Consider the following 27,909-nt stretch of genomic DNA (forward strand, 5'->3'; position numbering starts at 1 on the left):
ATTTAGTAGTACTTTAAAACGACATAACAAATGAGGACGTTAACCTTCCCCAAATAAAATGGCGCCATGTATTAGCAAATCAGCAAATTTCAATGCATGCAGCTAATAAAATAAACTTCATTCCCCCGGTAGCTGGATGTTGCTTCTTTAGACGATTTCCCTAGATATCTCATAGTGTAAAGGATTTGTGTGAATGTTGCGCCAGGAGCCTTCTGTCCTAGCTATTTTTTCTCTTTTGTCTCTCATTCTATCTCTCTTTCTCTCTCGGCTGTTAACCTATCTATTCAGTGCGTCTGCTAATATCACCAATAAACCTGAACCTGTATAAGATGATCTGGACTGAGACTCTTGTGGTGCTAGCGTAAAGTTACAAAAATACTAAACATTTTGCTAGCTATTTCCCCACTGCCGCCCCCTCTCCCCCATTATTCTGCTCTGTAGTGTACGCGGTATTTACAAAATCGAGCTCCCCCCTCCCCAAAGATCTCGCAGGGTGCTGAATGAGGGAGGCGTTGCGAGGTTAGGAAGAATAGATGCTGATGGGTTGCAGGACCATGCAGGAAACCACGTACCCGGGAGCGACTCACGTACTCCCGCCTAAACGTGCAGGATGTCCACCAGCAGCTCATTCTCGAGAAGGACGTGCCGGTCGGTGGTTTGGTCCCGGTCACCGGTATACCCTGGTCCGAGTCCGTGTCCGGGTCGCCAACGCACGACCAGCACCGACGCGAGCAGGATGAGCAGGAAGAGCAGCAACGCGACGAAGACGGCCAACAGGATCAACTCCCGGGAGTCGCTCGAGGACGCGGGGGAAATGAACAACGATGGCGGCGTTGGCGATGGTACCGTGGGATGGCCGTCCCCATCGGACCCCATCGACTCATCGTCGTCTCCCTCGGTGAGCCAGGGATGATTGTTGGCGTGTTCGGCGAACGGTCCGCGAGTCGCCGCCATCACGACCGACGTGTTGAGTTGGAGCGATGCCGATCGCACCAAGGAACTAGTGTGCTAGGGGAAGAAGAAGAAGAAGAAGAAGAAGAAGAGTCTGGGATGAGGAAGGGAAGAAGGGTGTGGGGAGGGACGGTGGGTGGTCTTACCTTGTCGCGGCAGGTGACCTGCACGAGATAGTTAGTGTCGGTCCAGAGGGATAGCTGCGCGTTGCTGGTGGCCTCGGTCAACAGATTGCCCATCAGGCCACCCCCCGACACCTCCCACGTCACCAGACACTGGTCGCCGAGCGGGGCACCACACGTTCCCGCCGCCGCCGCCCCCGCCCCCGCCACCGACCGGTGCCAGCTAATCTCGGCCAGGACGAGCGACTCGTTGCGTACCAGGCGCTGGATGGTGAGCTGTAGCTGGCAGTATGGCGCGAAACGAACTGCCTGCTTCTCGTCCTCCTGCTCCTCCTCCTCCTCCTCTACCAGTGTGTCTAGACAGCGACTCCAACACTGCGAAAAGCAGAGAGCAGAGAGTGAGTATTAATTTTGTTTTGTGACACATATTTTTAACATTTTTCTCTGAATGCGGATCCTCTCAAGAATATTGTGTAAGTTTTTTTTTAATAATCGAAGCAAAACTTACAAAGTTATAGATTTTTTCAAATCCACCTTTCATACAAGGCTCCATGCAGCTCGCTACTTTGAAGAGCGTTTCTCAAAACCAACGTTTTCAAAGTTGGTGCCCATCGTACCGTAAAAACTACTGAACCGATTGATTTGAAATTTTTAACACATAATCTGTACATTTTTTGCCAGGGAACCCTGTCGGGATTTCACAAAAAATGTTGCTACTTTTTTCATAATAATCAAGTAATACTCGTTTTTGCTTGCACAATCACAAAAAGCATCACTTTTCCTAATTTAAAAATCAGGCAAAAATCAAAAAATAGGAAATTTAACAACAGCTCGACGGTGCTACCTGGATAAACTTATAATCTATCAAAAGAATATCGATTTGTATTTTTCTGATGACCCATCACGCAGCTATGATGGGCAACGGGAAAAAGTACCTTTTCGCAGACGCACCTTAAGAAATTGGATGCCATGGATGAAGTTTTTATTAAATCTTCCCCAAACTAGAACCAAATATTCTTCAAAAGTGGTAGTTCAATGTGCCATTCATTTGAAAAAATTGTGTTGAGTGGTTACGGCACAAAAAATAGTCAATTTTTTTTCCTAGGCACAGGACCTAGTCCTGTAAAACATTATCCTGTACATTATCCTGTACAACTCTGCTCGATAGTAACGAAAGTAACAACAAATTCTACTAAATCGCAACTGAAAGTCATTTCCCGGTCTGGGTCTCCCAGTTTGCAAGGACACCAATGCCACGTTTTTACCTAATAGCCCATTCAAAATCGTATCGAAAACAATGTATTTTTCTGAAATTCAACTCCAATGCACCAGCAGAATCTTCTGTAACTAACAAGACTCGCCATGACATGCTAGGAGGTTAAGCACGATCGTGCATTGTTTAGTTCTACAGCGGATGAAATCTCAGATATTTTGTTGGCATCAGAACAGTTTTTTCCTCAATCTTTCTACTGTAAGTGGTCTTTGTTTTATGAAAAGATGTATGTATGTATGAAAAGATGTATTTTTGATAGTCTTGATGATTTCACACTAGTAGTAGTAGTAGTAGTAGTAGATGTATTTAAGAGATGTGTTGTGTTATACAATAAGTTACAATCGGTATATCATTCCTGATAGCCCTTCACACGATGTTCCGTGAACTATTATAGTCTATTGACGGTGTAGGAGTTTGAAGCGTAGCTAACTTGAATGAATCACTTTCGGGAAAAACTGTAAAAACCCGACCTGTGTTGATAGAATTTTCGTTTTCCTATATCTAGTTATTAACTCTAATTTCTAGCTAACTCTTTTATTTGCCTCCTGTGGCTAATTTTGCATTTTTGATTAAAGTTACTACTCAATAAGGAGATGAATGAAGCAATATTTGGAATGCCAGCCCTTTGGTGGAGGTTGGCAGTACTGTGCCAAGGCGGTAGACTGAAACTCCGTTTTCGGCATGTATTTTGGAGTACCTGAAGCCTTTTCATGTGCGTCTTCGCATAATTAGCCCAGGCTGGCGCCACATATAATATGATTGGTCGCACTACGGATTTGTATAATAAGATTTGGTTATGTGTGCTTAATTTTGATTTCCTATTTATAAAGCTATAATGTACCCTCATAGCATTCAGTCCAGCCGAGAGTTGAATTTTAACGTGAGCTTTAAACGTTAAGCGTTTGTCCAGATTCAATCCTAAATATTTAACTTCCGTTTTATTCTCGTTTATTTTTAACATCCAAGAGTCGCAGTATGCCACGTATTTAGCAATGCCACCGTTTAGGGCCTTTATTGTTTTTCTAGGGTCTTGGCTCGAAGAAGTGATTGCAAAATCGCCGGCGAAAGCAAATTTAGAGGATTTGTTAAAACCGGGAATATCTGCAGTAAATATATTGAACAGTAGGGGAGATAGGACGCTACCCTGTGGTAGGCCGGCTGGTAACGTAAATGAGGCAGAGCTATTGGAGTGAATGTGAACCTTGTACTCTCTACTGCTAAGGAATGATCGGATAAGTTTAATTAACAATATTGGGAAGTTGAATTTGATTAATATGTATAAATGTCCATTATGCCAAACCGTATTAAAGGCTTTTTCTAGATCTAACAGAACCAGCCCGGTTGAACGTAATTTATCACGTTGGGATTTGATATTGTGAATAAGCCTCAGCAACTGGTGTGTGGTAGACAATCCTTCCTGGAACCCGAATCAATAATCCGGGATGATCTTTTGATTCGTAACATGCTGTTTTAAGCGATCCGCTAGAACTTTCTCGAATATTTTCCCGATTCAATTTACAAGACTGATCGGACGGTAGTTTTTAGGACCGTTTGAGGGTTTTTGTTGGATGATGTTACCGATAACTGGTGCGATATATGCAAGGAACAGGAAGCTTCCTCCGCTCCGTTCTAAAAACATAGAATGTCCAATGGTTTGGTGGTATTTTATAAAATGAGCAGCTAAATTTGACACCTACGTTTTCTAAGATAGATTAGATACAATTTGCACAAGAGTATATGGTACCTTTTCGCTAGAAAGATACGCTACAAAGTTGACAGAGTCTATTGGTGTTTCTTTCTATCTTTAGGCTAATTTTTTGTCTTTTAATTTTGTTGGTTTGTTTTGTACATATTTTATCTTTTACTATGTAATTGTGAATGTATAACGTTTCGTTTACGGATCTTTGCAAATCTTTGTGCTTAGTTTTGTTGTAGCGGCCGAGTTACAAGTGTTAAAAAGGGGGGCTCCGTTGTCATAATGGCCCAGGGCCCCCCCCCCCAAAGGGTAAAGACGGCCCTGGCCACGGTTGTTCATAACAGTACTGACAACGTTAAAAACATACGAGAATTTTAAAAAATTACGTTTACACGACTATACAGAGTACCAGTTCATCTTATTTTCGTGACACAGTAAAACAAAATAAATGAAGAAAACGAAGCAGAAGAGAACAGATGTTGCTCCCCCCCCCCTTCTCTCTCTCTCTCTCTCTCTCTATTTCTCGAAATAGATCACAGAAAAACAGCCCCACACACCCTCTTGCCCGGGTTAGAGCTCTCGATCGCTGTGCAATACGAAAGACTTAAACAAGCGACGAACCCCCCCAAAACGACGAACCAAGCGACCAAACGTCACCGCTATCGGGAAGGTCCGGCCTCTGTTTTTGTCTTTATGTAAAGTAATTTTCCCTATGATCTACTCAATTTTCTCTAATTATGAGTTGTGTATGCACAACTGAATTGCAATTGAACAACGTGTCTGTGGCTGTTAACCACTGTTTGAACAGACGACTCCCAACAACCCACATACCTCTCTTCCTACCCATCCTCTCCATTTTGTCGGTCTCTTTATCTTTCTCTCTCTCACTCTCTCTCTCTCTCTCTCTCTCTCTGTGGTGCTATTAACGATAGCAAACAACTGGCTTTGGAACCATTTTCCGAATACAAAGCGAGGGACGACTGTTCCAGTGGCTCCAAAGCTGACCACAAAACTGGACCGAGGGGAGAAACAGGGAGGGAGAGAGAGAGAGAGAGAGAGAGAGAGAGAGAGAGAGAGAGAGAGAGAGAGAGAGAGAGAGGAAATAAAACAAGATGTTGGCTAGCAAAGCAGGAGAAGCTATCAAACTGCTGACACCCAAATAAAACCAAACCAACCACCCTGAACAGACGAGTAGAAGAAGGACAAGGAGGAGGAGGAGGAGGAGGAGGAGGCGGTGGAGAAGTGGGGAACGAGGGGGGACGAAGGCGTTATAAATGGCAAATCGATTAAAGCATTTCATGGTCGAGCCATAATGAGCAATGATTAGGCTAATCTAACCATCCGCTGTGCCCATGCGTACGTGTGTGTGTGTGTGTGTGTGTGTGTGCGACAGAGACGACGATTGAGAGCTCACGTTCTGGCACACAGCGACGGACACAAACACGCGCGCCCGCCATTAACGATTAACGATTCGCAGCGCGCAGCTTGAGAAGAAGATGGAGAAGACGCGCAAAAAAGTCTCAAAGACGCGTCTACGGGGTGGGTAAAAATAAACTAAATCACACACAAACACACGGAGACACACACACACGCGAGGGGATACGGAGCAGGTGGGCAGGATTGGCTTTGGACGAAATTTTAACGATTAAATTAGGCTAATCCTGGAACGCCGGTCGATCGGTCGCCGTTCCCCCACCAGCATTGTGGAGGGGGTGGGGGGATAACAGGAGAGGGAGGGTGGCATGGTGGTGGCAGTAGCATAAAACACCGAGGTAGCCAGCACTCCAGCAGCATCAGCGCGTTGACATGACATGCTCGTTGACAAACGATAACGCGACGGCGCACGTCCTCGCGCGCAGAGAAAGAGAGAGAGCATGAGAGCGTGGAAAGGGTGAAGGGAGAGTGGGACGTTGGTTTAATCCGGCTTCTAAGCATGTGCCGCCACGTGCGCGCTCCCCGCGGAGCATGGCAACCCGTTCCATTCCATTCGATTTCTCACATTCGAGTTAGATCTGCCGTGCTGCCGCGTAGGGGTAGGGGTAGATAGAACGAGTTGTGAGTGCCTCTGCCGCCGATCCGCTCGATTTAGTCTTGGCACTCTGCCTACCCCAGGACGTTGAAGAACTTTGCCTCCGATTGCTACTGGTCCGATCCCCGCATCATCTCGAACTGTTCCGGCTCCCTGTATGTGTGTATATGTGTGTGTGCTTCAAGGTTCAGATTCGAGCCTCCGCAATGAAAGCAGGATGCCACCTCCATCGCCACCTCCGCCGCTGCCCCTACTACCAATCGTCATCCTCCAATGTTAGCAGTAGCACCATTATCATCATCATCATCAAAAAGGCCGATGCCGCGTTTGGTCTAAGGTGGCAAAACGCTTGAGAACGCCGCGCATTTTGCACCAGTACAAGAGAGAGAGAGAGAGAGAGAGAGAGAGAGAGAGAGAGAGCGAAGAGCCCAGAACCAGACTTAAGGGATGGCTACGGTCACGCGGGACCCAGGCCAAGCAAAAGCAGGGACAAAAAAGAAGCTAGAAAAGTAAGAAGGTAAAGAAGAAGACGAAGAAGTGGTCGGAACAAACAAACGCTTGCACACGATTGACGATTGCGATGCGGCTTCTTCCCTTTTCTTTTTAGGGGGGGACTTCGGTATTTTCGAACCAAAAAAAGGCTCGTTTTTAACGATTTTTTGTGACGTAACCATTCAACTGTATTTTTTCAAGTAAATGACATAACAATCAACAACTTTTCAAGAATATTTGGAATTTTTTTGCGCAACATTTATTGAAAAATTAATCCATGTCATCAAATTTGGGCAGCCGTGTCTTCGAAAAGATACTTTTTCTGGTGCCCGTCGTAGCTGCGTGACGGGTCATCAGAAAAATACAAATCGATATTCGTTAGAAAGAATATTAGTTTGTATAGGTAGCACCGGCAAGTTTTTGTTGATATTCGAATTTTTCGAGTTTTGGCAGATTTTTGAAGTTGAAAAAGTGATGCTTTTTGCGATTCTGCCATTGAAAACGAACTTTACAGATTTATTTAAAAAAAAAGTATAAACAATTTTAATAATATCTCGACGGGGCTACCTGGCAAAAAGTGTACATATTATGTGTAAAAAATTTCAAAACGATCGGCCTTGTAGTGTTTGCGGTACGATGGGCACCGACTTTGAAAACGACGGATTTTGGGAAACGCTCTTCAAAGTAGCGCGCTGCATGGAGCCTTCAATGAAACGCGGATTTTCAAAAATCTGTATCTTTGTTAGTTTCTCCTCGATTGATCCAAAACTTTTACACAATACTCTTGAAAGGATCAGCTTTCAGGGAAAGATGTTAAAAACATGTGTCACAAATAAAAATTAAATACCGAAGTCCCCCCTTAAGCCAGGGATAGACGAAGCTTAAAATCTTGCGTAAACTCAGAATGTAATGCCAAAAAGTTTACGCTTCGTGTGGCAGGCATAATCGCATAAAAGTTTATACCGAAACGTCAACTGCAATTACATTCGTGCACCTGCAATTACATTATGCTATTACATTCAATTACTTATGTTTCTGACCACAAAACGCATAAATCGACATCGCATTGTTGCTGTATATTAGCGATTGTAGAACTTTCAACTCTTCATATCGCTACGCTTCATGTTGGTGCCGAGTTTACACTTGCTTTAACGCTCGGTTTTACGCTCCGCGGGCCTATAATCTTTTTGACATAAGCATAATCCTTTTTGGCATTACACTCTGAGTTTATATTAGAGTTTATGCTTCATGTATCTCCGGCTTTACAGCTACAGGGTGTACCATAACAAAAAATGAGAATATTTTCATTGTTCTGTTTTGGACTTTTTTCTAGCACCAGTATGGCATTATGGGGTATTGGCATATTCGTGAGACTCATATCTATCAAATGATGTGTAAAACGTACTCGTGCAAAAGTTGTTCGATCTGCCAAATGTTCTCAAGGCGACAGGTGTCGAGTTTGCTTCGTGCGCAAAAAATCTTCCAAAGAAATACTAGCGGCTCTCGGATGTAATCATACCGTTGTCTACAGGATTAAACATTTAGGCCCAGGAACCACACGGTAGTGGTTGGCAGTGATCCGGCAGCGCAGTGAAAAGGTTGAAAGGATCGGTGAGAGCAAAAGTTAAACGAAATCCAATGCGAACATTTGCAAAAGAGGCGAAAATCTCCAGAACCTCCATGCATCGGTTGGTCAAACGTGACCAAAAAGCATCTACTAGAGCATAGTTTATGCGTCATTTAATAGGCGGCAGGATAAAACATCTTCGACATGAGCAGTTGGTGCATTTGTTGTCAGTTTCGAAGACGAAGAAACTGATCGTCGTGTTCTCTGATGAGACACTTTTCACGATTGATCCAGCAAAGGAATTCCCGCCTGAATAGTTTCATATTGACCCTATAATGACTAAGGATGTTTCAGAGACCATAAAATTCAAGTCCACTTTTGAGATCCCCGCTGGAATAATGGTGTTTAGAGCAGTTGTCTCTAATGGTTTCAAAATACCTCCACTTTTAAGTAAATCACTTGTTAAAATGAATACTGATGTGTATATCTATTTTTTCCGACGGTTTTCTCAATTTCTTAACCGCTTGGAGAAATTAATTGAGAAAGCAGGCCGACAAAACCCACTTATTTTGTTTGATTTTGATTAGCAATGAAGTAAAGAGCGAATTGAAATATTTTAAAACAGTAGAAAACCTTCATAAATGGCTTTCGGTAAAGCATTTTCTCTTTTTTTGTGGTACACCCTATATGTGCGGTGTTTATGTGTAAATGCAGCGCAGCACTTGGACCGGTGGACCGCAAACCCGCACAACGGCGACTGACAACGTAGCAAAGAGAGAGAGACAGAGAGAGAGAGAGAGAGAGAGAGAGCATGGTTCGGAAGAAGATCAAGCCAGGCGTAGCCACACAGCCAGAGATCAGAAGCTGCGTAACAGACCAGGGGGAAAAAAATCTTATGACACGATGCTGCTGCTGTTGCTGCTGCTCTGTCGGTGCTCCCTGTCTGTATGTTGCGTGTATGTATGTGGCATAGGCAGTAGAATGAGAAACGGGTTTAATTACTTCCTCCTCGCTGGTCTCGGCCACCACCGGCTTGCGCCAGATTCTTCCAGAGCCTGCGCTGCTCGTCTGCTGCTCGAGTACGCCGAGTATGAGAGACACAGAGAGAGAGAGAGAGAGCAAAAGAGAGAGAGGTGAAGGCGAAGGGCGATGCGGAAAGGATTAATAAATTTAAATGCATTAATTTCATTGCTCATGCATTATAATTTAAGTCAATTTAGATAGGTTATATCTAAAATATTCCTTTGACATGTTCCGCGACGGCCGTGGTCCTCCTTCGCCGTCGTCGTCGTCGTCTGGCTACAGAGCTTCTGAGCTTTTGCTTCGCCTTCATGTTTCTCTCTCTCTCTCCCTCTCGTTGCTCCATTCATCTCTCTTGTGGATTCCCTTTTTTGGGGCTTGCTTGGGCAGTTCTTCGACTTTTGTTTTGTTGTTCCTTCTGTTCTCCTCATCCCACCTCCCCCCCCCCCCCCAAGGCCTGTCAACAACCAGCAAACAGCAAGACAGCCGGCAATCGCAAGAATAGTGAACCGTTTTAGGGGGGCGTTTGGCTTCTGCCTGCGCTAAGCTATAACCGTCGACTGCTCGAAGATAATTGGATGTTACTCGACGGTCAGAATTTACCAGCAGCAAAACTCTGCTCTACATGCTTAGAGAGGTCCACCAGCAGGTCCTACAGCCATCCATGAGTAAGCCTTTCCATGGTATGTAGAGAAAGAAGATGTCGCACATTCCCCAAGGAGCGTACAAGAAGAGGAGAAGGACGGCTCAAGGATATGTAGAGAAAGAAGATGTCGCACATTCCCCAAGGAGCGTACAAGAAGAGGAGAAGGACGGCTCAAGGATCTCGAGTGGCGACTCTTCGAATCGAATCCCTGCTGCAGTGATCCCTACTGCGCGATGTGCCAGGGGTCGGTTTGTCGATAAAAACACATTTTTTTTAAATACATCTTCTGCCGCAAAGTAAACAGTACCTTTGGCATAGGAACGTTTCTGGTGGCGCTATGTTAATGTAAGTATTTTCGCTTGAGAGGTGCATTCTTTAGGGACTTTCAGTCCATGTTTCATGGCATTTGGTCCATTGGAAGCAAAGTTATGGCGACTAAAGTGGCAGCAAGTGGTTAAAAATCCACCATCAAGTTTAGCTTTCAAACTCGATAAAACGTTTACCGAATTGATGCAATAAGTTTGTGGTGACGGTTGTCTATCCAGTGGCAAAGTTTATGAGTAGTATACGCGATTCAAAAACCGGTCGTGAAGACCTCAACGACAACCTTCATGATTGCGCAAGGAAGCATCGAATGAGTGTGGGATTTTCTCAAATTGAAAACAAATGACCGACCCAAACGGTTACTGTCTAATATTATCTTGATGTTTTGAGGTGTTCAATGCATCCTATTCGTCCGATTGTGCAAGAATATCGCGAAGAAGGGAGTTGGCGCTTGTTGCGCCCATAATGCGCCGTCTCATCGATCCACACTCGACACTGTTTTTTGACCTGAAAACTGCATTTTATCGAACAATCCGGCCCCGTAGTCACTTGAACTGGTCACCTGGGGCTTATAACTATTCGGTAAACTTCATTTGCGGATGAAAGGAAAACACTATGCTGACATTTTGGCCGTTCAGAAGGCTTGCTACCGACCACTCAAACCTACTGTCACTCTAGGCGCCATAACTTAACCTCCGGTGGGCCAAATGTCATGAAATTTGGACTAAAAGTGCCTAAAGGATGCACGTTTCAAAAAAAAAATCGCACATTAATGAAGCTTTACCAGAAATGTTCTTAAGTCCTGTTTACTTTTCGACAGACCATGTAGAAATCCAAAAACTAAATTATTCTAAGTATTTTCCCTTGCTAGCTGTACACTTTTCCTATCTTTTGGCCAATTTGTCACAATGTGGACAATCATCTTTTTAATGCCAGTAACCCCAAGATGTCGGATCGACTTACGGTTTTGCACAATAAGCAAGAATTAGCATTTGTTTTGGCGTCGCTCCTCCATCTGCATATCGTTCAATTCATGGACTACCCATTTTCGGACTGTTTGAACCTTTCCATGGCATGTAAGCGTATGAAAATGGCTTGTTGAGTAATTCCTAACTACTGGACAAGTATTTCTTACGATTACGTATGATTCTCATCCAAAAGAACCTGCAATTCATGGTCCTAATCTTGTTTGGGTCGATTTTCGCGCTTCTTGTCGCAATTCATGTCAAAATGGTCATCTTTGAACCAACTTAACCAACCTTTGCAAGTGATTTCCAATAGCAAATTGTCACCAGAGGCCCTTTACAAGCATTTTACGTGATTCGGTCGCCGATTTTTCCAAATTAAAGGACCAAAAGTGGAATGGCTTCCCGCAAAAGCTCTTTTTCTGGCACAAAACTAGCCATGATACGAGCAAAGAAAAATGTAGCGTATTGTGTGGTATCACTCAATTTGGTCTGTAATCTAGCAGCAAACAGCAGTTTTATGGTTGTACGCCTGGTATCATCATACGGTCTCGTTGCGGGACGCGAAAGGTGCGAGTCGTCGAGCGCGTGAGGAGAACTCAGTCATTGATTGGTTATTTAAATTTTTCGCTCTTTTAAAAATCTTTCTTTCGTTCTTTTAAAGCTTTTTTTAAAAAAAATCAGGAGGGGGTCCCTAATTAAATGGTGCCTCGCCGCGGCATCGTCTTCATTATCTGCGAGCGCCTCAGAGTGTTTAACACTCACACAGCCATGCATGTATGCGGCACAAGAGAGAGAGAAAGAGGATGGGAAGGATGTAGGAAATGTAGGGACGAGAATGCAGCCAAATTAGCGCGCTGATTCCTGCCGACTGTGAACGAAGAAATCGTTTTGCGACTCACGTCCTAAAATCTGCTTCCAAAAGGCGTTTCCTCGTGATGGAGCAATTGAGTGTAGTGCGTAAAGTAGCGCGGTGCTACTACCACTACAGGAAGCATTAGGAATGACCTTCGCAGAGCAGCGCTCCCTGTGACAATCCGTTCTGCCACTGCAGGAACCGTAATCGGTTTAGGACCGATGATTCTGCGCGTTTGATTTGTGCGGTCTGTAGGGCTGACAGGGCTGAACGCGCACTATTTGATTTAGTCACAGCGGGGCAAGCGCACGCGCGCGCGCGGATTAACCATCATTCGTGGCTTGGACCCGAAACTTGGACTGCCTGGTGAGCTGCCTCCCTCAAGCATTTCCCTTATCTTTCGCCTTCTTCGCAACCTTCGCATCGCAAGATTCCCCATTCCCTTCCTTCCTACTCCACCGCCATATTCCTCATTCTTTCCTTTCCTTCGCTTTTGCTCTCCGTTTTCGGTGGGTGGTCTCGCTGTCAGTCGATCCGGCCCAAGGTTCCGCGATCTAGAAGACATAGAGCGAAAGAGAGGAGGGAGAGAGAGAGAAGTAGAGCGAGAGAGAGAGAGATCGTGATGACGCCTGAGCATAAGCATGAGCTTCGAGATCCAGAAGGCCAGAAAGCAGTCATACCAGTTCTTAGCCACCCCTCAGGCTTCAACCTACCCTGCTTGCTGGGTGAGTTCTGTATTCACCTTGAAAAAACAAAAAACCCCCAAAGCAGCAGGCATCGCATGCCGGCTCACCGCGGCTCCCCTTTAAGCCGTCTTCTTCTCCGGAAGACGCGCCATACCGGTGAATTATGAGTGTCCTGTGTGCACTGTACACAAACGCGATACACAATGCACCAAGGAGACGACGGAGTGGCCACTAACGTCCTTCTGTCTGAGGCCTGTTCAGTTTGGTGAGGATCGGATGCGAAACTCTGCTCAATCTGCCGGTGCTCCTGGCGCTAGCGGCGATATGCACAATAAATGAAGAAATCGATGCTCGCTCGCCCTTTTGTTCTCTCTTTCTCTCTCTCTCTCTCTCTCTCTTTTTCGAAATAGACCACAAAAAACAGCCCCGCACACCCTTTCTTGCCCGGTTTAGAGCTCTCGATCGCTCTGCAATACGAAAGATTTAAACAAGCGACGAACCCCCCCAAACGACGAACCAAGCGACCAAACGTCATCGGTGTTTATTTTTTCTTCTTTTTTTCTGAATGTCTTATTACTTCGGGTCCTCCGGAAGCCCTTCCTGGTGTATTATGGGTGTTTTGCGTGCACACACGGATTGAAGCATCCGTTAAACATAATCAGTGTGCATTTTTTTCTAATTCAACACATCTTCTTATAAATAAAAACAAGTCTGTATGTCAAAATCTACCGGGCCGATCTTTATCATACTTGGCACAAAGATAGTTTATCACCCCACATGATATCATCGGGGGTCCTTTTGCCAGGATTCCCCTCCCATCTCCCCCCTGCCAAATACCAATGTGTTAGAAAAATGCATAGCTCTGGTGGTTTACAAGTAAATTTCTCCAAAACTCACACAATTGTTGCTTGTTGCTTTAAGTATCATGTGACAAAGTTTTGTTCCTGCCGGATAAGAGGGAGGGGGGCTACCATACAGCCCCTATCCTTAAAATCCCTTCTAGGGCAATATGGGTGTCATTTCCAATGTTTTTGGCGTCTCTAAATTGATTGGTTACATCAAAGCGGAATTTACTCCATTCTTTCACCCTGTGCATTCCCTTATGCCTCGCAATTCAAAGCTGGTTGATGGTCATATTAAATCAACCACTTGGTTTTAAGTTCTTTTAGAGTAATTGAGGCCAAATTCAATCCAAAAACAATGAGAAAGAGGGAGATTGAAAAAGAGAGTGAGAAAGAGAGAGAGAGGCAGAGAGAGAGAGAGAGAGAGAGAGAGAAGCTGGGAGGGGAGAAGAAAGACCTTCCAGATATTGAGACTATGTGATTTTGCGATATTCCCGAAATTGTTCATTACATTGAAATTGCTCATTGTTCTCGGGAATGATGAGTTTGCAAATGGCATCGATTTTTAACACATGATATCGGATCCAGCGTGACCATTAAATTGTTATTTTAAACGAAGATAACATTCACTACCAGCACATTGGCCAAAAGGGGGATTTGTTATGAATTAACCGTGGAGTGGCTGCTGTTTATGATCATAAATTATCAATGTCAATTAATTATTTTTACTCTTCTAATTTTGGTCTGTATTTTCTACAACCTGCATGCTATCAAGATAAAACTCAAGCTGATAGACATGTTAAATGCTACAATTGATATCGTGCTAGAAATAGGATAAGAAAGATAGACGAAGGGAAAAAGAAACATACCAAATACCCGTATGAAATCGGGAAAATCAGCTAGTAACAAATATTTTTATTGCGATTGAAATGGCAAGTTCCGTTCCCAAAAAACTGCACACCGTTCGTCCACATCGTTGGTTTGCTGCCTTCATTTGAAAAAATCGGCGACCGAATCGCATCGTATGATTATTGAACGGTTATGCTCTCACTGGAACACAGTACATAGTGTGGTTTAAACATTTTAAAAGTAGTGATTTTGATGTGAGATCCACCATCCAGCGAAATTGTTAGAAGACATCAGATTGTAGACCTTATTGGCCAGAACGGTTACTAATGATCGTTACAAGCAACAATTAATCAATTTTGACCGAGGCTGATGAAGAAAATCAAGCAAAATATCACAAACAACAAAATTGACCAATTTTGCTCGATGAAAATGCTCCGCCACCGCGCGGAATATCAGCCCAGGACACGGTTAAAACCACAATTGCTAACAATGACCACTTGCGGCTAACTCACCAGACTTGACTCTATCAAATGAACATTCATTTGCATCGTTGGGATAGGTAATAGGTTGGGATAGGTTGGCCGAGCAACGTTTCCATTTTTACGAAAATTTAAAAAAGTGGATGGGCTTTAAAAAATGGCACAGATAGGCAAGGCATCAAAAAAAAATGCCTTAGATATGGTAAAAATGTGTAGCTAACGATTACCATTACTTTGGAGAATAAATGATTCTCCATTTTCCAAGAATAAGCTTCTTTTTTTTCTCGCAAAACAAAACGATCGCTTTGATCTGCATACACATGGTAAAAACGCCATTCCAGCCAGCCCATTCAGTTTGCCCATTTCAGGATGTGAATGCTTCGGGCACAATATAGCCCACAGGGCCCCCGAGGGCTCTGTGTGATGTCTCTGGAAATCGACACTCGGTCTACTGGCCCTGGGCTGCACATGGAAAGCATAAAACTCTATTTTGCCCTTTCTGTATTACCTCGGACAGAGAGAGAGAGAGAGAGAGGGAGAGAGAGAGAGAGAAAGAAAAAAAAGAAAGAAAATAAAAAAAGGTCCAAGGCTAGAATGCAAGCCCATACAACAACATCCGGTGTGTAAGCGGGCGTAGCGGGCATCAATGTAACTAGGAGGCCTATAAACATTTACAGCCTTTTTCCGTCGTCGCCGACTGCAGCATCGTCCAGACCCAGAGACCCAGAGACCCAGGCCCTTTCGCTACATTGTCGATTTCCCAATCGATGCACCGCTGGGGGCCGAAATTCCCAACCAGCAGCCAGCCGTAGGTGGAAGGGAAGTCAGAAAGTGAACCCCGGAACCCACCGCAGGCACCGGAAGTGACGGTTTTACGCTATTTAAAGACCCATTTAGCAGCAGTCGGCAGTCGAAACGGATGGACAAGGCCATTCAGGGTCGGGTCGTGTCGTAAATTATCGTCACTTAGGATCGGGCGGGGTCCGCCGGCCAGGCCGGAAGTGTCAAACGGTGAGGGCACGAGGAACACGTTGGTGTAGAGTCGAGCTGGTGCTGCTCGCAGGCGTCCTAGCAGGGTTTCCCCTAGACAAATAGGAAACGGCTCCTTAAAAAGGTCCTTGTCGATCTGCGCGCCCCTACAGGTGACACAACCCAGGGGTTTTCATGCCCCTGGGTGTATAAGCACGCAGCACGCAACGTCTGGTCGCGCACAGAGCAAGCCGCGTGGCTAAATGGCTGTAGGCAAATAAGATATTTTACATTCCGACATCCACTGCTCCGCCTCAGCCTTATGGGCCGGTCTCGGGCCACTTCATCTCGCTCATCCTCTTTCATTTCGTCTTTGTTGACTCGGATACCGATACCGGACCGGACTCCAGTTGTTTTGTTTGCTCATCTCTTGGCCACCGGCGAGGGCCCCCGTCACTGATTCCAAGTATGATGTTTGTCGCGACTGTCGCTCAGTTGTGCTGCGCCACGCCAAGGTGTTCATGTCATTTTTGGACGGGGGGGGGGGGGGGGGGCACCAAGAGTACAGAGTGTTGGTGTCCAAAATGGCGTCCTCCTGCGGGACTCAACTCAGGGCTAGCAGCATGAGTCGTGAACGTCTCAAAAGGTATACGTCTTAAACAAAAAAAAATAAAAAAAAACTGCAACACACAGTTAAAACACCATTTAATTTTTAATTGAATTTTATTGAGTAAAACCAAAAAAATGTCGGGAATTTCATAAAATTTTAAAATCAGTTCAGTTTATTTTTCATCAGTTACTTTTTGAATGAGTTATGGTCTTGAGACCCTGTAGAAGAAAGCATCGCTCGCTGCCCTTCAGGGTGCTTTGTGGTTTTTTGACTCATTTTAGGGGACGCGTTTGCTCAAGCTGGTCAAAACTATGTGTTTATTTGGGTCTAACCATGCTTTTCAAAATACTATAAACGGAGAAGTCCTGCGCTTTTTACGTCCATAAATAATGACACATGCAAATGAAGTGTGAAACGTTCTGTTTTCGCTAATCTCATGTTTCGGTTGCTTTGAGGGAAGATAGAGAGTCCTGTTGGAATCTCCAGGGTTTTCACATGATTTTTTTGCATTTCTAGGACTGGAATGAAGCTTCTAATAGATTTAGCACACGAATTTCTTGATTCATCTCGGATCCTCCGAACAAAAATGTGCGAAGAATGTGAAAAATTTCGGCCCGGCGAAGTAAGGCTTCTTCTACGGTCTCAAGACCATAATTCATCCAAAAAGTAACATAAAGAAACGAAATGAAATGATTCTTAACGTTTATGAAATTTATTTTTCGACACTTTTTGGTTTTACTTAATAAAAACCAAACAAAAATGAAAAATTTGTGGCGTTTTAACTGTGTTGCAGTTTTGTTGCCTCAGAGAGTGCGCGATCAGGTGCTAACCAGTTTGAAAATTGAATAACTCTGTCATTTTTCAGCCGATTTTGGAAAATGAACAAGTTCTATTTGGGTTATTCTATACCATTTATTAATAATTAACTCAAAATATAATATCGATCAAATGACCGCTTTCAGTCGGCATACAAAAAAGCGGCCATTTTTCTGGCATTTTGCATTGTATTTGATAACATTTCGGGAATTATTTTGGCAATTTTAGCTCTAATATGCTGCTTTAAGCTGAATGATACTCTTCGGCTTGTTGGAATAAACCTTATTTTTCAAATAGATTTACAGAAAAAAACGTCCAGCACCGTCATATGCGGCGAACGAGGAAGCGAACATCCATTAACCCACCATTGCACGACCGCAGTTTTCACTAATGATCGATTATTTTCAATATAAAGTGTGACAATTTCAATCCGCTCTTTTCAAGTGGCATAGACTGACGTTTCAGAAACTGGCCCAAATCGGTTCGGAAAAATGGCAGAGTTATTCAATTGTTAAATAAAGTAAGCTCCAGATAGCCCTGTAGAAACCGTCTAACGATGCAGCTGTCTACAGCTATACAGTACAACAGCCTCATCAGAGACTTACACGCAGATGTCAACAAAGTTATCTCCCTGTCTCTCTCTCTCTCTCTCTCGCTCTCTTTAAGAGGATCTATCTGCACGCTCGCGAGCTGTGTATGCTCACCCAGGAACATTCCCCACTATAGAGGAGCCAAAATAAAAACAAAAACAAAACGAAGGAGGAGACGCTGTTGTACCAATAAGTGACCAACGCTCGCAAACACACATACACCTGCTGGGAACCTGAGAGGGCCGGACATGGCAGTACCGTCAGCTAGGTCAATATTGGACCAGCAAGGCGATGGCTAAAGCTGCTGGCTCCCCTTCTGGTGTGGGCTCAAGAAACAATCTAAACAAAAACAACAGACGGCGGCATGGACGGCGTGAAGAGCAAACAGATACCGGGCATCCACTGGCAACGGGCAAATAATAAAAGGCGCAAAAGTGGTGCCTCCTCGATCGCTTGGTCAGGTCAGGCCAGGATCTTCTCCCTTCTCCTGCGGTCAGGATCCGATCACGTCGCGATCCTCGCTGGCTCCTTCACTGGGTGTTGCACTGGGAGAGCTCTGCTCTTGTTTAGAGCATTTGGGCGTCACCAGTGGGCGTCTTGGACCAGCAGGAGGTGTAGATGTGGATTGTTTGTGAAGCTGGTTAGCATCTCGACACCTTCTTCTCTCATTGCCAGCGTGTGTGTGCGTGAGTGTGTGGGTGGCAGACAGAGGGTGACGGCCCACGGGTTTACCTTACTCATTGCCGCTCATTATCTGCTTGACACCTCCACCAGCCAGCCAGCACAAGAGGTAACCGCGGCATTGTTCACACCTCTCTGCGTGCGTGCGCGCGCGCGGGTGTGTTTGTGTGTATGTGCTGAGGCAGAAATATCCGTAGCTGCAGAAAGAGGGGAATATGGAAGGGATGAGGAGCTGTGCATCCTTACCATCCGGCAGGTCCACGTTTGGCTGCATACTTTCACCGTGATGGCGTGCTGCAAAAGGTAAAAAGAAATCACAGTAAAGAAAAGTGAGAAGAGAGAGAGAGAGAGAGAGAGAGAGAGAGAGAGAGAGAGAGAGAGAGAGACACGTTGTGTTAAATTTCCATTTGAAAAAAATAATAAAAGGGATATGAAGGAAAGGAAAACTGTCAACAATTCCTTTTCTGTTTGGAGGAAAATGGAGGAAACATACTACTGTGTTCAATAGATAACAGGATTTTCGTTCCTGTTTTATGCCTCCAAATCAATTTCATTCCTATCAAAGTAATCTTCCTTCAATACAATTTATCACTTGAAAAATTCGGCTTTCGGGATGGCCTTTTTCGCAGCGGCTTGAATCGTCTCTATCGGATCACAACGATGTCCCGGAGGAGTTTTTTTTTAAGTTTTTTTAATAGCTAGAACCCACATGGTGCTAAATCAGGCGAAAGCGATGGATTTGGAACGGTATGACTGGAGTTTTTGGGGAAAAAGTCATGGAAAACCAACGCTAGTCGCTGGTACCAACGGTAACAGTCGAGTTCTGAAGCGTTTGAGGTTTAAATCATTTTTCAAAGTGTAGTTGACGAACTATATGAATATCTCAAATCATCACCAAGGTCTCTAGTTATGAATCGACGGTTTTCCACCCCCCAAACTTTTGTTTTATTGAGCGTGAGCCTTGTCAGTGGACGTTGATGGTCGCCTAGAACGTTCTTCGTCTTCAAGACGGTTCCTGACCATCCTGAAAGTCTTTTGACCACTTGAAAACATTTTTATTTAACTTAGCGCAGTCACCAAAGTCTTTCTGCAACATTTTCTACCTATCCACAAACCATTTTTTATGCAAAACTTTACTCAACAAATTTCGCCTTATCGAAAAATGAGGAATGCACTTTTAGTGCACCTCACAAAAAAAAATCCTATCTCAAAAACTAATAATTATTTTGACGTGAAACTTGTCACGGATGTCAATCACAGTACTGACAACCTACAAAAAATACGAGAATTAAAGAAAAATTACGTTAGCACTAGCAAATTGTGAGCCGTTCGTCATCGCGGGGAATTCGCGGGCAAAGGGTTCAATCCGGGAATGCCGAAATGTACATAGTTTCTTCAACGCCCGCTCCTGAAGCGCTCTGGCACCCCTTCCCGATCGTACAAGCTTTTGGGTCCAAGAGGAAGTTATCCCCAAATGTTGACCCAAGGAAAGCTTTGGCTTTTTGGCTATCTTCTTACTCTCTAGTTCCGGGGCAATGGGAAACCTTTTCTGTCGCAGTCTACGCTTTGCGAAGGGTTGGACCTTTATTCTTCTCTCATTCTCTCTCTCGGCACCCTCTTTTTCACGATAAACACGAGAGGACGGCATTTCCAAGGCATTGTGGCCGTTGCGTCAAGTCGCACAGAATGTTTGACAGTAAATTCTGAGATTGTCCTTGCCGGGGGCATCCGGGGCAAGGCTACGCACACAGGCAGGCCGCTCGAGGTGTAGGTCACTAAAAGGCAAGCGATCGGCGCTGATCCAATAGATTAGCAGGGACACGGCGCCATTTATCACTCTAACTTCGAGTGTCGAGTGCCGAGTGATCGCATGGTACCGCGTCCGGGATCTAAATTTATTTAAAACAGATCATCTGCTTCCTACACCAGCACCAACACCAGGGGCTGCTACTTCAAAGGGGTTCATAAATCAGTGTGCCCACCCACCACCACTCCCACAACCATTGATGGAGTCAAATGGCTCGATCAAGTGAGACATTTTCATTCGAACTCCGGCACCAGGAGGTCACCCAGGCCCAGGCGACCCTTTGCCCTCATACCATAGCGCTATATAACAATGTCAGACCGCTTCCTGTCGTGATTGATTGCTACTCCCCCCGGGCCTCCACTCCACTGCCATTCGCGGCAAGAATGTGCGCAATGTCAGCAACCCCGTTTTGCCCGTCGGACTGACTGCAGCTGCCAGCCGGTGATCCGTTACATTCCGGGAGCCGAATCCGAGACAGGCAAACGGTTGGATCATCCCTTGGATTAACGGGTGCGAGGAGGGGGGATTAACGCATCCCGGCAAGCGCCCATTCAATAACCATAGCTCACCGCTTACGAGCCGCCCGCAGCGCGTTTGACAGTAATGACAAGCAGCGGCGCGCACGCGTAACGCCATCAACGCCATCCAATCACAAGCGCACTCCTCTCTTTGACTCGGGATTGATGGCCGGCAAGTGGAGGTCATCAGCTGCCGCGTAGTAGTAGCAGGCAGTTGTTGACAAATAGTAGTAAGCGCAAGTAAGAAGCCACGGCACGGTGCACGGTGGTTTTTGTCGACTGTTGGTGGAGGGGTTTTTGGGGAGCATGACCACGATGAGGACGAGAGGCGCGCAAGCGTTCAATTAAAGCTAGTAACCGGGAGCGAGAGAGATAAGAAGAGTGAAAGAGAGAGAGAGCGCAAGGGGGCGGTCCTGGTCCGTTTGTGAACTTTGTGCGAACTGGCCGCAAGTAGGTGTTACCTTGCGGGTTGCTATTGAGACGGCGTGAGGACACATCCACCAGCTTCCTCCACTATCTTTCCATCACTCGCTTCACCTTTTGCTACCGGCATGCGCGCGCCGGTCGCGCAATTTCGAAAATAGATCACCGAACATCACGGACTACGGTTTCACAACACCGCACGCACTATCGCAGTGTGTTTGTGTGCGCTTTGCCACTTAAACCTGCCTTACCCTAATTGTACACCTTCGAAGGGCAGGGCCCATTGCCGGGACCGGGAAGGTACCGGGTAGTTTTCCGAATTTTGCTTCGTTTGTTTGACTTGTAGGAAAAACGAACTGTGTGTATGGGTGCGCTGTCATTGTTTGATATAATAATTTGCCCTGCGGATCCTTTAGCAGCACTGCACCATCCACCAACCCCGTCCAGTGCACTGCACACTCGTGACAGGTCATCGCCAATTCGCCGCCATTTGCCTGGACTGGTACGCTTCGCTAAATTGATTATTCGCTCAGCGCTTCAACCGTCGTTCCCTTTCGTTTTGGCGTAAGGAAGGCAGTGTTGGAGCGTTAGAGGAGACAAGCGGTTGCATTGTTTTGGACGTGACCGGAAGGGCCGGAAATGTGGCGGACTGGTGGGGCCGTAAACAAACAAACACATGCCAACTCAAACTCGAACGGACGGCCGGTAGCTTGCCAATCCAACGTCAACCAACGGGACGGGACCCGGGCAGTCGCGTCGTGCACTACTGGCATTGAGTGGCCGGCAGTCCGTTTTCTACCAGCTCGGGGCACTTGGGTGGTGTCAGACGCGATTTTCTATTAAATTGAAATTTGAAAAAGGCTCATTGGCTCCATCAGCGCCATCGCATCGTATGGCCTGCGCTTTCGGACGCCTCGTTTGCTTCAAACTCAACCCGAACGAGCAGGCAGTGAAGTACATTTTGTCAAGAAAGTCGATCTAAAGCTGACTGGGTAATCGAGGATCGGGTTGAGAATTTTTTCCTAGCTTGGTATAACTGTCCTTAATTATTGTGCAATTGTTTGAATGCGATCCGGTCCAACCCGTTTTTTTACAGCAGCTAGCTTAGTAAGTCGATGTCAACAGTGAGCGGGAATTTTTACTTTCAACATTGGAAATGTTGCAAAAAGCATTTGGCAGTAATGCTCTCTGTCAAAAACTCGTGCCTATGGGTGGTACAAAGTCTTTAAAGATTAGCGTGAAATGGCCGGAAATGGCGGCAGATCGCACATGAGCTTCGTGGCAATCAAAATGCGGTGCGTGAAGTAAAGGTAAAGTAAAGTTTTAAAAATTGTTTTAATGATTGGAAGTGCCGTTGGCAGAGATGTATTCGGGCAAATGGAGTATATTTTGAAGGTGACCCATTTTGGGGGGGGAGGGCTTCGGTATTTATTGTTTTATGTGACTCATATTTTTTACATTTTTCCCTGAACGCTGATCCTTTCAAGAACATTTTGTAATTTTTTTTGAGAAAGTATCTTTTCGCAGACGCACCTTCTGAAATTTGATGCCATGGATGAAGTTTTTGTTAAATCTTCCCCAAAATACACCGAAATATTCTTCAAAACTTGCAGTTTAACATGCCATTCACTTGAAAAAACAGTGTTGAATTGATGCTTTAAAAAAAATCGTCAAAAATGTTTCCTTTTTTTACCAGAAATTACCGAAGCCCCCTTAAATTTGAATCATTAATATCAGAAATTTTATTTGATTTTCCCATTTTCGTTACTTTCTTCCCGGAATGTAAGTCATAAATCAAAAACTGCTCCTATCGACTTACTTAATCAGCTGCTGTTAAACAAACGGGTTGATCCCGGATTCCATTCAAACATTTGCACAAAAATTAAGGACGGTTGTACCAAGCTAGGAAAAAATTCTCGACTCGATCCTCGACTGCCCAGTCAGATTTAAATCGACTACGTAATCCCGGTACTTTCGTGACATAATATATTCTACTCTATCCGAAATCTTGTTCCTTCTCAGCGAACAAGCAAACACAAAACGCGACGTCGCTGGGTCGGTTTCGGGTTCGCTAGCAGGGAGCAGGCAGCGTGTCTCCGTGGACTCAACGGGCGACTCATCGCCACTTCGACCGGATCCGACTCCGCCTGATGCGCACTCGGTCGTCACAGAACCGATCAGGTCCAGTCCAGGTAGCTCACGCAAGAGAACCGACGAGGAGGAGGAAGAGGAGAACCGAAGAAAGCAACTTAATCCTTAATGCCTCCTTAGGCGCCGACAGCGGTTCGTGCCGTGAGGGGTGCGGGTGCGGGTGCGTGCAACTCGAGCGCTGGATGCCCGGCTCGCATTACGCGATCATGATGCGCGTGTCAAGTCATGACCACGCCGGCCCGCGCTATGTGTGTTGTGGAATTGTGATCCACATTCGCTCGTCCATCCGATTCGTCCAAGAATTTGATATGGGAAAAGGGTTTTTGGGGAGTGGGCGGTGGTTGGGATGGTAAGGGCGCCATCAACCTAGACTGACGGTGGCTGGGTGGCGTAATTCCAATTCTGTCATCTGATCATCATCTTGTGATCGCGATCCCTACCCCGTACAGAAAATAGCCGATGGGCAAGTTCTAGTCGACTTCAAATAGTTGCTCTCGGTGTTGCTCTGAAACTCTACGAAGTTAGTGTTTTACAAAGAGCGCAGAGTTGAAGCTAAAACCACCCCCCATCTCCTTCTTAGACAGAAAGTTGCTATCGTCGTCAACGGGCAAAAGTGATCCCATAACTTTACAAAAGACACCAATAAAAAAAAAAGATCAGACGCCAGCTGGTGGACTGATTGCTGCTCGACCCCGAGTTGATGTTCCGAGATCTGTTCGATCTGTTCTGCTTGGCTCAATGGGGCTAAGGTTAATTCGAGCCCAAAAGTCTTTTTCAGCTGAATGTAGCATATTGCACTTAAAGCATATTGCACTTTAAGTTTTCAAGAATATTTTGCCGCAATTGGAGGAAAATATATATAAAAAAAGCTACAGAAGGTTATTAATATGAAGTGTTACCAAATTCACACTGCTGTATCTTTCAAACCGCTTGTAACATCGACGCCAAAATTGAATTAGTTATAGCTGAATATATTGTTTACAAGCCATCAAAAGCATTTGCGTCTGTGTTTTGTAGATTTTTTTTATCGTGACGTATTCGAACATAATAGCTGTGATGGCGTTTATTGGATTGGAAAACCACAATCTTCATCTATAATTCGTGAGCTCAATCTCTTTAAAATGAACAAAATGTTTGTGTATCGCTCCATAAATCGATACAATGGTACTGATAGCATTAGAAAACGCTATGGAAGTGTACCAAAACAAACCGCAACATCGCCAGAAATGATTCGGAAAGTGAAGGCCAGAATTCAACGAAATCCGCGTCGCAGTCCATAAAAACCTCGCAAAAGATATGAAAATTTCGCTCGATGCTATGCAACCCATAACGAAAAATGAACTCGAGGTCTCAACTCAACTTTAAAAAAGGACACAATCTTACACCGCAGCAAAAAAAAAGATCGGTGCGAACGAGCAAAGGAGGAGTTGTTGCGCTTGCACGAACGTGGCGAATTTTCAAACATTGTGTTCTCCGATGAGAAAATTATTCAAATTAATCACTCCATAAATTCTTAAAACGATCGTGTTTACTTGACCGATGGTTTATACTTGAATTTGAGCCTAAGTACGGCCACTCGTAGCAATTTCCCATCACAATTATTGGCTTGGACCGCTGCGATCGCTGATGGGCGCTCTTCAGCTGTTTTCATCGATGCTGGAGTCAAATGGAAAGCGACACGTTATCGATAATATGTTTCAGAAGGTGCTTTACAGCCGTGGACACGTAACCATTTCGGTCGCAGACCATGGACGTTCCTACAAGACTCGAAATCGTCTCATAAAGCTCGTGCGAACCAAACATGTTTAAAAAAATCATGTCCCACACTTCATTTCGTCCACACAGTGGATTTCGATTTCGCCAGACGCAAATCCGATGGACCATTCCGTCTGGTGCAAGTTAGAGAACAAGGAGAGGACTAAAAAATAAGCCAGTATGGATACGATAATGTAATCGATTGTACGAGAACGAGCCACAATACCGCAAGACCACATTCGTGCAGCATCAATTTGTTTTCGGACCGTTAGAAGGCTATAGTCGAGTCAAATGTGGCCACATTGAGCTAAAGCGGATAGTTTCGGAAAATTGGATTATTTTAAAACAATTTTGTCTTGGAACTCAATACAAAATCATTTCAAACAAAAAAGTCATAGTGTTTTGAATAGGTAACACTTCATGTCAGTAACCCCTCAGCTTTCGCAGGGAGCTCAATTGTTTTTCAATTGATTCAAAGATGACCATTTGAGTTGATTGGCAAGAAGCGTATAAATCAAGCCAAAAACGATTTGGAGCATGAATTGCAGGTTGCTTTGGACGAGGATCATGTGTAATCGCTCAAAATCCTTGCCCCCACCACTTTTTGACGATCGGTCAGGCGCTGGCCTGGCGCAGGCTTCGATTTGTGTGAAGTTGTTGGAAAATGGCATGACGGCATGGTTTGTGTCGCTAAATGAACAACTCTTTTGGCATGGTAGACACAAATTCCTCAAAAGATAGGAAAAACGTATTGCTAGCGAGGAAAAATACTTAGAATAATTTATGTTTTGGCTTACTGTTTAAAAAACGTGTTTTTTTCGGAAAAAGGCCATTTTAAGCTCATACACGTATAAGTTTTCAAAAATATTTCGTCGCAATTGGAGGAAAATGTATCAAAAAAACTACAGCAAAGGTTCGTTCGTTCATTCGCGTTCGCCACCGGGCCAGCCGTTAAAAAAAACCCATGTATAGTCAACCCGTTTTTCCTTCCCTTCTGGGGGGGGGGGGGCTCTTCTTGTCACATTGTGCCTTCACCCGAATCGTACGAATTCGACAGTGACGCCAATGTTGCTGCTGCCGCTGCTACTCACTGATAATTCGTTGCATCCCTGCTCCCGCAATGATGTTGATGCCCCCCCCCCCCCCCCCCCCCCGCCACACCCTCTTTTATCCCCCCTCGTTCCCTTCACCCATTTATAATATTTCCAGCGCATTTAATGAGATTATAATTACCTGGGCGAGGCAGGCTTCGCGGCAGTGGTTGATGGCGGTCCTGGCACCGGAGGGAGTGATGGTTGTTCCGGTTGTTGTGGTGGCTGTGGAGGATGAGTTTGCCGCTGCCAGTCTGGTCGGCAGCGAATGTGACGAGACGTCCGGGAGGTTGTTGTTGTCGAAGACGATGACACTCACCGGTCGCTGTGTCGCCTCGCGCCGTGAACCTGTCGTTGTGCTCAGTGCCCTGATGGGCTGAGCCAGCAACGACAGCAACATGAGCAGCAACATGAGCAGCATCGATGACGTTGGTGACATCGGGGACATGGGCGGTGGTTGCTGTTTCTGCTTCAGCCCTGCGACAATGGGTGCCTTCATAGAGCTAGCTGTCAGCGGTCTATAATCTGCTGCACGCACCAAAAAACACCGCCCGCGATACACAGCCAACAAATACACGTGCACAACTACCACGTAGAGGTTGCTGTAGACTCGCGGATGCTGGTGATGGTGGTCCCCGTGCACATCAAAACAGCAATGCACTTCTCGCCACTATCAAACGCACTCGCTCGTTCGCTCTTTCTCTTTCCCTATCTTTTTCTCTTTCTTTAGCTCCCTTTGCTTCTCTGCGACCACTCTTGCGGGACCGCGGAAGACGATATTGATCCGCGCACGCTACGGTGGAGGCTGCTGGTTGAACATCTTTTGTCGTCGGCCACGCGCACCAGTTCCTACTCTTCTCCTGTTGGCCGTATCCCTTCCCCTCATCTGTTCCGCTGGTCGCTTATTGTGGCGGTGGCACCAGCAGTGTCACCAGCACGACACCTCATACCAGGCACGCGCACCACGACCGTACGGGCGTCGCTTGACTGCGTTTAACGCACCCGCCTGTGTATGTGTTTGTGTTCGCGTGCGCGTGGGTGCGTCCGGAGCAAAACAAACGAAGAGCCACAACAACAGCAACCAACGGGATGCGATGCGAGCAGCCCTTCGAGCACCCGGGGCGCACGTTGGAGCTCCTCAAACTGTCCTTCGGAAGGCGGATCCTTCCACGAAGCGAGCGAGCGGACGGTACAAACACGGCAAGAGCGCGCGCGTCCGTCCAGGTCAAGCGCTTGACACTGAAGTACTGCATGCATATCGTGAAGTTCTACATGCGCTTCCACTTCGGTGCACCAGCACCAGCACCACCAGCAGCAGCAGCAGTGCGGTCGTCATCGTGTTGTCGTGTCGTCCTCGGTCCACGGGTGCACCGCGACGCTCCAGGAGGAAGATTCTCCGCGCAGGCCCTTATCCTCTGCCCGAGAGCGCCTGGTGTCGCGAAGTGTCGCACCGTTCGAACTCCATTAGCGGGGGGGGAGGTATTGATGTTACCACCAGGTCTCCGCTTCTTGGATGCTGTTTTTTTTATGCTCTCGTCCGATTTCTCTCTCTCTCTTTTTTTCAGCCTCTCAGGGGAGAGCATTCGAGAGCGAGAGAGCCAGCGCCCGCGCGAGACCTCATCACTCATCCTTGGAGTTGATGCTCTCTCGCGCATTTCCCTGTTTCGTGCTCGCGGTGTGCATCTTGAGAGCGACCACAGT

At 45.7% G+C, this 27,909-nt stretch overlaps 1 protein-coding gene across 2 annotated transcripts; it reads right to left on the reverse strand.

The window, feature by feature from the left end:
* Positions 1-499: 499 nt before the first annotated feature.
* Positions 500-27,357, reverse strand: LOC126569689 (transmembrane protein fend-like). Of its 2 annotated transcripts, XM_050226951.1 has the most exons (4): positions 26,351-27,357; positions 18,710-18,757; positions 1,098-1,448; positions 500-1,008 (listed from the first exon to the last, which is right to left on the reverse strand). In XM_050226951.1, exons 1-4 carry the CDS (start codon positions 26,705-26,707, stop codon positions 598-600), a joined length of 1,167 nt encoding a protein of 388 aa, XP_050082908.1. In that variant the 5' UTR covers positions 26,708-27,357; the 3' UTR covers positions 500-597. The 2 variants fall into 2 exon arrangements, with proteins under 2 accessions (XP_050082908.1, XP_050082917.1); XM_050226960.1 differs by lacking the exon at positions 18,710-18,757.
* Between the last annotated feature and the right edge of the window lie 552 nt (positions 27,358-27,909).

This window comes from Anopheles aquasalis, chromosome X (genome assembly GCF_943734665.1).
Source record: "Anopheles aquasalis chromosome X, idAnoAquaMG_Q_19, whole genome shotgun sequence".
Classification (NCBI taxonomy): Eukaryota; Metazoa; Arthropoda; class Insecta; order Diptera; family Culicidae; genus Anopheles; species Anopheles aquasalis.